Source organism: Anneissia japonica, unplaced genomic scaffold (genome assembly GCF_011630105.1).
Source record: "Anneissia japonica isolate Jap-2015-1 unplaced genomic scaffold, ASM1163010v1 scaffold24_len2511860_cov200, whole genome shotgun sequence".
Lineage (NCBI taxonomy): Eukaryota > Metazoa > Echinodermata > Crinoidea > Comatulida > Comatulidae > Anneissia > Anneissia japonica.
In genome coordinates, this window is record NW_022730786.1 from 1,044,933 (window position 1) to 1,055,190 (window position 10,258).

The 10,258-nt window shown below is 37.1% G+C and overlaps 1 protein-coding gene across 4 annotated transcripts in view; it reads left to right on the forward strand.

Moving 5' to 3' along the window:
* The window catches only part of LOC117115112 (histamine H2 receptor-like), a 13,178-nt gene extending 6,248 nt beyond the window's left edge, over positions 1-6,930 (forward strand). For all 4 annotated transcript variants that reach the window (XM_033258800.1, XM_033258802.1, XM_033258799.1 and 1 more), the window contains 3 exons: positions 2,858-3,788; positions 5,234-5,432; positions 5,696-6,930. In XM_033258800.1, the coding sequence (XP_033114691.1) occupies positions 2,916-3,788; positions 5,234-5,432; positions 5,696-6,087 (1,464 nt within the window). In that variant the 5' untranslated portion in view covers positions 2,858-2,915 and the 3' untranslated portion in view covers positions 6,088-6,930. The remainder of the gene's footprint in view (positions 1-2,857; positions 3,789-5,233; positions 5,433-5,695) is intronic.
* Positions 6,931-10,258: the final 3,328 nt, after the last annotated feature.

The window sequence follows — 10,258 nt, forward strand, 5'->3', positions numbered from 1 at the left end:
TATATATATATATATCCACGCTAACCGTCATCGCGTGACATCCCACAAACTGAGACATTATGTTTGTGCCAAATGTCGTTACCACGAATAAGTTAAGCTAACGTATCGTACTAAGTAAACGTACTCTGTAATGTCTAACAGACGTATAGTCTATTTACATTATATACTTACAGCGTGTAGTACAAAATTAAGCATGAGTAGTCAGAGTACCAGTAAATTGTGGGGTAAATTGAAAGCAAATTTATACAAAATTTGCTTAGTTAACCTTGTTATTGTTAGACATTTCTTGAGTAAATTTGTGTTTTATCTCGTAAATTTCGTGCACGAACGCGCTCAACGCAGGCATTAAATAATTAATATTAGGAACATGAATGAAGCATACAATATTATGATTATTTTCGAATAATATTAATAATAATAATAATATGAACAACAATAATAATAATAATAATAATGATAATAATAATAATAATAATAATAATAATAATAATAATAATAATAATAATAATAATAATAATAATAATACATATATTAGAGCATACACTATCAAATCGGTGGCACTTAAAAACGAAGTTGAGTTTGGTTTCAAGTCAAAAATCAGTACAGTAATTGTAATACATTCTAAATAATCGATAGCATCAGATTATGTTTAGGTAGACTGATCGTAACAGAAAAATGCCAATCAGCAAATCTTAACTAAGATAGTATAACACATACTCCAAGTATCGAAATGCACACCATCGTGTGAATTTCGATACTTGGAGTATGTATTATACTATCTTATCTGAGATTAATCAGTGGACCTTTCGGTTTTTAGCTCAAAAGTACGTTTACAATACCCAGGGAGGAATTGACCTAGCAACTGACCAATTAGAACAGTGCCAGGCATACAAGCGTGTCTAACAGGCACAGGGGCGGATCAAGTAGGGGAAACGGGGGGATGTGCCCCCGTTTTGCCACTAAACTTTAAAATTTCAAGGCATATATTGAAATTAGCATTCTCACTTATCTATTATGAATATGTTGTGGCGCCCCCACCCCCACCGTTTGAACAATTCTGTTAGTCCAACAAAGGTACGTGTTCCGCGTTTTTAATGCGTAGTCTTGTGGGGACCTTAGCAACAATATCCAAGGGGCGAGGCTTAGCGGACAGGTCCATTACTAGGCGAAAACTGCCTAATAATACCAAAGCGACCTTAGTCAGCAGTTACAAATATGAACCCATATTTGGTCTATTAGTTCTAGCTCTATACTTACAATTCATACTGCAACTCTGTAAATAATACGGTACTGTAAAACTACCATACCACATATGCCTACATGCCATGTTGATAAATTTTACTTTGCATATACATTTTAGTTTAATTTACTCCTAGTTTAAGTTTATTTTTTCTTATATTTGGATGCACCGTTGGGTATTATTCAAAGTGTGCCACTGTTACGAAAGTGATATCCATTAAATTGAATTGAATTGAATTGAATTGCAGCGTTACTTTTTATACACAGCTCTTTTAACAGCTGTTTCAATATCTAACAATATTGCTTATCATTCGCTAATTTACTTAATGGTGTCACGAGAATCATGACACATGTTAGCTAATACTGTTACATAAATGTAAGTAATTGTATCTATGACAGTTATTTTGTAAACCGTCAAGATTCATTTTATTGGAATAAACTTCCTAATGATATTAAAGAAATCTAAAATTAATACGATGAAATAAATGTTTAATTATTTGATTTGATTGGAATTGATTTGATTTGATATAAGCCTACCTTAAATAAATATAATTCCTTTTTTTAAATTAAACAAAACCAAGTATCACTTTCTATTGACAGGTCCTGATGATTATTTAATTGATATACCTTCATTGTTTGATTTTTTTAGAGGTGACAAAAAGGCCAATTCTGTCAGGAGCGGGTATCACCTAACGGAAACCTAAAATAAGTCTATGTGAATTTCAAAAATTAAGCACATCAGACAGAATACCGCAAAAATCAATAGCAGAATCTCCAATCTATATCTTAATTTTGAGAATGAATAAAATAGTTCCCCCCAAGGCGCACCTTAAACTTTCAATAATTAAAGTAAACAAATATGCCCAGCAAATTACAAAATGTTGTTTTATATAACTTTCGAAAATTGTCGTTAGGTGTATCAGAAAATAACCTTTACACAATGTTCGAACATTGTTGCAGCGTTAATTGGTTGCTCTTATTTAGGGTTGTACAAAAAAAAACCCCGTTATAACAAACTATAACGTTATTATAACGTAGAATAGCTGTGGAGATTACGAAACTGGTAAGGACACATCGTTAATTCCCTAATTTCGAAAGGAAGTTTTAACCGCGTCAGAATTGGCCTACTCTGCTCAATCTAACTACTTGTTTCAAAATGTTCACCGTAACAATTCATTCTGAAAATGTTTAATTATCGTATTGAATAACCACTGTATACAAGGAGAGTGTTATCATTAGGGATATTATCACATAGTGTTGTGTTGGCCATTGTAAGAAACCTTATTAATATGTCCTAATCGATAATCAGGTGTAATTGAAAGTTAAGATTTATATTAGGCCTATTAATATCCAAGCATGTTGTCTTCAGTGGCATAAAAGTAGAGGACTGGAGGTCTCTTGATGAGATAGGGGGCCGTGAGGCATTGGGCGAATCTGACGTATTTTTATGTATATTTTTACTGTATCAGCTTCTCACATTTGCTTACCACACCTCAGCACATTGCTAGTCAATTTTGACTGAGGAGATATTATAGGTCTAATGATGTGAATATTTTTTAATTTTCACTGTTATTTCCCTCATTTAAACCCTAATACTATATTTCTAATTTCTTCACAGGGCTCCTGTGGATCGTGCATTTTTTATATTAAGTGGTCAATATTCAAACATTTGAAAAATGGCCGACGTAACTGATGATTGGAATCTCGCAAATGCAGAATCTGGAGAATATCGATGGATGAACTTGTCAATGGAAAACTCCAGTGCCAATAGCCTGTCTTATATTTTAACCGAAAGGGAGGTTATAGCTAACAGTGTATTCTATGCGGTAATGATACCATTAGCAATAACGGGTAACATGTTGTCTATTGCTGTTTCGTCCAAGATACTTACAAAGAAAAAAAGTTCCACTGATCTTCTGATAGGATTTCTAGCGTTCAGTGATTTACTTAACGTATTCGGGATTCATACGTTTTCCGTCGTTAGCTTAGTGGCCGGGCACTGGGTCGGCGGTGTGCTTGTTTGTGGCATTCAGTACTACATGTCCTGGTCTTGTCTGAAATTTTCGTTCTTCATACTCGTGATGTTAACCGTAGATCGATACATAGCTCTTGTAAAACCTCTACGTTATCGATCTATGGTAACTTCATATCGGATCAAACTTGGAATTATGATTATATTTATATTTAGCTTCGGCAGTTCATTGGTAACTGTAATCGGTTATTCGGATACGATCGGGATCATAAAAGGCTGGTATATCTGTATGAATAACTGGTCAACGTCTTCGACTTATTACATCGCCATTCTTGTCATATATGGATTGACATACGTTTTGGGACTTACGGTTTTCAACTATTGCAATATTGTCGTGGCGATCCAGCTCTGTCGTTATTCTAATAAAGGAAAATCCTGTTGTAACTCAGGAGGGCAATCTGCCATATTGCAGAACAACTTAAGTGTGCTGGGAAAACGTCAGAAGAAAGAGCGGAAAGCGGCACGAATAATACTGTTGATCAGTCTGATGTTTGTCATCTTCTGGTCTCCATATCTCGTAAGTATGGCATTAAAACTCGGTATGGTTCAATGTTTAAAAGGTTTTTTAAAGGAAGTTAGCCTGTTGAAGTGATTAATGCAGCAGGTGTTTGGATTCTCAAAACTTTAGGTTTTGGGCTGCAAAACCATCGCAGTGCATTTCGCATGTCCCTTGGAAGACTTAAATTCGTCTCTTACTAATTAGGAAATGGGTAGATTTTTGTCCTCATTAATAGATTTCTCTTGTTTGGGCTATATCCGAACTCCACAGGTGCATTGGGGCTGGAGCGCTGCACTCACTTTGGAATGTAATCATGGGATGGGTCCTGGCGGTGGTGTGGGGGGGGGGGGTGCTAATCCCTACGATACCGGCAAACTTCCTTAATCAGTGCCCACCCTGGCCTAAACGCTCTAAAAAGAGAGATAAGTGGGCCTGCGTGCTCTGTGTTCAAACGTTACCATTGCCTCTTTCCAGAAACGTTATAACATAATAGGCCTAGTTGAATTTGTATAGCGCATCATGCTGAAAAGCCTCTGTGCCTGGTGATTGAGCTCTTTGAAACTGAAACATACTCCTTATCACTTGGTTGTGGGCTAAATCAAGTTAATAATTTTCATAGTAAAATATTACATTAAATTTACGAGAACAGATTTGACTTGCAACAGATTTTGCTTGATCTGTGTTTTTATTTTAGGTTACAATCATCTTGGCACAAATTGGCACCTTGGTTGAACAAGACGTTATGGTGACTGCTCTTCGTCTCTTGTTCGCCAACACTTTCATTAATCCGATCGTCTATGCTTGCTTCAATACTACCTATAGAAGTATAAGAGACAGCCCCCCACCCCACCCCCCACCTTCGCTGGTGTCGCCACTGATATACAGTAAAATGGTTTAATACCTGTCTCTTATACACATCTAGATGTGTATAAGAGACAGCCCTTGGAAGACTTAAATTCGTCTCTTACTAATTAGGAAATGGGTAGATTTTTGTCCTCATTAATAGATTTCTCTTGTTTGGGCTATATCCGAACTCCACATGTGCATTGGGGCTGGAGCGCTGCACTCACTTTGGAATGTAATCATGGGATGGGTCCTGGCGGTGCGGGGGGGGGGGGTGCTAATCCCTACGATACCGGCAAACTTCCTTAATCAGTGCCCACCCTGGCCTAAACGCTCTAAAAAAGAGAGATAAGTGGGCCTGCGTGCTCTGTGTTCAAACGTTACCATTGCCTCTTTCCAGAAACGTTATAACATAATAGGCCTAGTTGAATTTGTATAGCGCATCATGCTGAAAAGCCTCTGTGCCTGGTGATTGAGCTCTTCGAAACTGAAACATACTCCTTATCACTTGGTTGTGGGCTAAATCAAGTTAATAATTTTCATAGTAAAATATTACATTAAATTTACGAGAACAGATTTGACTTGCAACAGATTTTGCTTGATCTTTGTTTTTATTTTAGGTTACAATCATCTTGGCACAAATTGGCACCTTGGTTGAACAAGACTTTATGGTGACTGCTCTTCGTCTCTTGTTCGCCAACACTTTCATTAATCCGATCGTCTATGCTTGCTTCAATACTACCTATAGAAGAGGATTCCTGTATTTCATTAAATTATTTCTCTATTATTTATTCTGTAAGAGTTATACAAAACCACTCGGTACGTTATAAGGAGCATTTATCTTATGTAATTAGACTTATTGATTTCGGTAGCATTTCAGATATTACATTTTACCAGCGATCGACATCCCTAAAAATTGACCGACGAATTGTTGTAGACAAACAAGAAATACAATAGTCTGACAAGCAATGAATACGGTATATGAAATATTGATCCTTCAATAGTATAACAATATTAATGATTGTCCTTAGGTTTTGTCAAATCAGGATCTAAAGTGGAAATATTTTTAATAATTTTTTCAGACGATAATATTTTCTTTGAACGAAGAAGTTGGCGCCAGGAAGTGATTCGAGTCATGAAATCCAAATCATCAATCAACGGCATGACGACCAATAGGAAATCTATTGATGAAACGGAACGTTCACTTGATTTCCTCCCAGACGTCATAACGTCATCATCAGCGCAAACGAACGAACCAGAATCTGTGCATAATAATAATGATGAAGTTCACAGTGATCAGGTGACGAACACTTTGCCAAGTACCACCAGAATGCAAAACAGTGACGAACTTGGTATCGAAAATATGGCGTTGGATCTTACAGATGATATATCCACTATCAGTGTGACGTTTAATGTTGACCAAGATACTACACACCAGTGTTTGAACCAAGAATCTTATGATACATGCCTTTGAATTATCTTGCCTTCAATTAAGTAATAAATAAGTTTGAAAAGACCCAATAGGCGTGAAGCACAGAGAATTATTATCAGAAGAATATGTCTGGAAAACACTGTGGTCGATAACACTTCCAGACGATAAACAGTTTATTAAAGAAAAATATATTGATGAAATTGAGATTCAAACCAAAGTTCCTCCAACTATCTTTATATTGGGATTTGTGAATGGTTTATATATTTATTTTATGATTTATTTTGTGTAAATGTCAATGAAAGTTGTTTATGATGATGATTAAAATGACAATGATGAGAATGAGGATGATGACGGTGATGTTCACGACGGTGATACTGGTGACGATGGTGGTGGTGGTGCTGCTTCTGCTGATGATGATCTTAATATTGAATTTTGTGTGATAATTATAATAGTTACCACCTATAACAGAAAAAAAGGATATTTTGTGACAATCAGAAAAGAATAATGAATCGTCTTTGTTTTGATAATTGCAGTTGCTGTTGAACAAAATGGAATAAATTGTTTAGCGAAGTTGAATTCGGTTTCAAATCAAATATCAGTAATTGAATTTCAAGTAAATCGATAGGTGAATACGGGTCAGAAATAAACGGTTTGGTCAGACTGATGGTATTACGTACAACGATGCTAATCAACGATATAATTGGAAAGTACCGTACGTTTACTAAACTGAAGCAACCTCGGTACTTGCAGCTGTTTCAATAGCCCTAATATTGTTTTTATTCTCTAAATTTCTAATAAATATGTGACGTATATAATAACATATGCCAACTAAAAAATGTTACATAACATAATAATTTTTTATTAGATTTTGGAAGGTGGTTCGGAGCAGTGAGTTTTCACTGTGGTTTTGGTCTTGTGGTTCCAATTTCATTCTGTTCTTAGCCGACCATTAGATACTGTACCACAGCTTGCATTGTTTAAACGGAACGCTGTTGTAGCGGATGCAAGATATCATAACGAATCAAGCAGGGTCCCAATTCTCCCGGAACTCGTGGGAGTCTCCTGGAAATCGTAACGGCCTCCCGCAAGCAAGCAAGAATCTCCCAGAAATTAACCCATACCCCGCAAATTCATTATATTCAGGGACGGATTTAGGGTGGGTGGGGAGAAGAAAGAAAAAAATTCGCTTACAACGCCTCAAAGGTTATTTTCGGGCGTCTAGAAAACGAAGATTTTGCGGGGGAGGCATACCCCCTGACCCCCTAGAGTATTGTTGTCTTGATCGGCCCCACTTTTTGTCCTATTTCGCCCCTCCCTTCTTTCGGACATCTCTGGATCATCCCCCTTATATTTGCATGTTTTCACCGTTTAGTTTATTTATTTTTGTTAACTGGTTTTAGATATGCCAAACAGTGAATTTAATCACTATTCAAAGCGGCATATCCCTTCACAAGACAAACATAAACACATGATTCTCTACATCGTGAGAAAAAAAATCCTGTTACCGTGACTTGAAGGCATTGAACCCACTACCCTGGGATTGGAAGGCAAGCATCTTAACCACTAAGCTATTCAATTCCATTCTACACATCTGGTGTACACTATGCATATTAGATATTGTTTACGGCGGCCTCGGAAGAAGAACACTTATTCGCTGAATTATATACATTGATTATTATTTGATCATCACCACCGCCATCATGATCATCATCGTGATCACGATTGTCATCATAATCACCATCATCACCGTCTCATCAACATTGACATTACCGGTAATATTATTAATTATAATAACTAGAATATCGCGTTCATTCAACTGTCTAGACATTTATATAGGCCTATAGAAAATAGACGTGACCACAAATGCCTATCTACAGGGATTTCAAAAGAATATGGACTAGGGCCGACGTAACTTCTCTACAGAATATTTTGTATGTCCAGATTAGAGGACTGTGAACTATACTGTATGTATGTATAGTGTATGGTTATACACATCTAGACCGCTTGTTTAAACATAGGCTTTGGGAAGTTATTTTGTACACATCGGCAAACACTTGGTATAATAAATTGACAAGCAGTTAAATAAAGCCTCTGCTACTGAAACGACCATTGAAACAAATTAAATAGATACACATAAGTGGCTATCCTAACTTAACAATGATGATAATAAGGGTTATAAAGAGGTCGTCAGAAAGAATATTGACACTAATGAAGCCTCGTTGTAGGCTCAATTTTCAATAATGCGCTCCTTAACCGGTTTTGAATGTAAACGTCTGAAGTACCCACTTATATAGATTTCTTTCAAAATTCTTCTCTCCACATACGTAGCATGGGTGTATCCAAGGGGCGGTCAGGAAGGTCGTAGACTCGTACGACCGCCACCTACCCCCCCCCCCACCCCCTCAACAAAAAAACAAAAAAATTCAAAGGTCCACAATTTTTCCAAAGACATTTTTTTCTAGGGCCTTTTCACTATGACATAAAATAAAAAGCATTGATGAGGTACCAGCAATGCGTCCAAAGACCTTGCCAATTATGTGACGCAATCTATCTCAATTCTAAAACTACCTGCCATCCGCTTCAAGCAAATTGTATTGATATTTTAATCACATCTCGCTGTTATGTCATTGTGAAAAGGTCAAAAAAATTATGATCACGACCCACCCAGAAAAAATCCTGGATACACCCCTGCGTAGGCCTAAAGCTGCATTCACATTGAATCCGAACCGACATTCGGGCCGCGTTTCCGAAGCGCTGGACACCATCGTCCCTATTCTTACTCACTGATTCGATTTTCTGATTGGATCCGGAAAATCCCGAAAATTCGGAATCGGTATGGATGCACGACATGTCGTTGCGAAAATGTGAATATCGTGTAATGGGAAATACAGTCACATTTAGTTTCGTACTGGCCATTAAAGTAATCAATAATCATATGTAATTGAGAATTTACATTGAAAACAGAGACATTATTCAATATCCCAACATGTTGACTTAATTTTATAGAGCTCTAATTAGATAGTAATTAATTTTGATGGTCATTACAATTTTCAATAATCAATGCATTCATAAATCCCATCATCAATTTAATCTTCCTTTACGTAGGCCTGATGATTCTTGTATATTATTAACCTCTTCCTATTATGCCCTACTTATGAGAGCAGCTAGCTCAGTCGGCTAAATTGATGGGCCACTGGGTGTACGTGTGCGCTGAACTTAACCGTGGAGATTTTTTTGTCCACGGTTCATTCCCATCGCTGCTCTCTAATTTTTTTTCAGGTAGAGGGCTGAAATGCAAGTTTCAAAAGCGCATTGTCTTTCGGATGAGTGACGTTTAAGCCGTTGGTCCCGTGTGCAATATTGCCCATGTGCACGTTAAAGAACGCAGTGCACTCATCGGAAAAGAGTAGGAGATTGTATCCCGTGTACTGCCCAATCACTACCAGAAGGACCCCACTGGAAATAAATTTAAATTCATCCATCCATCTATTCTGCAAAATAATACAAATAATAGGCCCTATTAAAAAAAAGTCGGTACGTTAACAGCATTCATTTGCTTTTTTTTCGTTTTTTTGTAAGATTCAAAGAAGTACAATAGGAGGCCTACACTTGCCTAAAACACCGACATCCCAACTAACAAAAAAAAAAAAAGAATTTAACAAGCTAAAACACAAACAATAACTTCTACAGTTACAGGCCCGTAGCCAGGGGGGTTTTTATGGTTAGGGCGAACCCCCTTTTATAGCGAACCCCCTCAAATGTTTGAATGAGTCCCACTCGGACGGAATGTCTGTTTTTAACTTACCCAGCATTAAATCAACATTTAGCACCTAATTAATTATTTGGTCACCCGTTTTTAAATTCTAGCCTGCGATACAAGCCTTCATTCATAGAATATCTCAGCTACAGAAGTTTGGAGATTTAAATTGAACGTAACTCCGGCAAACCATGAATTTACAATGGCTCACATATAAGGATGGCAAACATCGATAAAAACCCGGCTCCCGTCTCAACTTTGACTGGCCTTTGCCTGGATGTTTGTAAGAAATGTACCAGCCGGTAACGAAACCGATCGCCGTCTACCTGGAGTAAATGGCGCCACTAAACGAAGCTAAAGTTTTGCGACTTAATCCACCAAATGCAGCTAAAGTTTTGCGACTTAATCACCTGATTCTGGACTGTGTGGTTAGTAAATTCCATAGCCATACTGTCC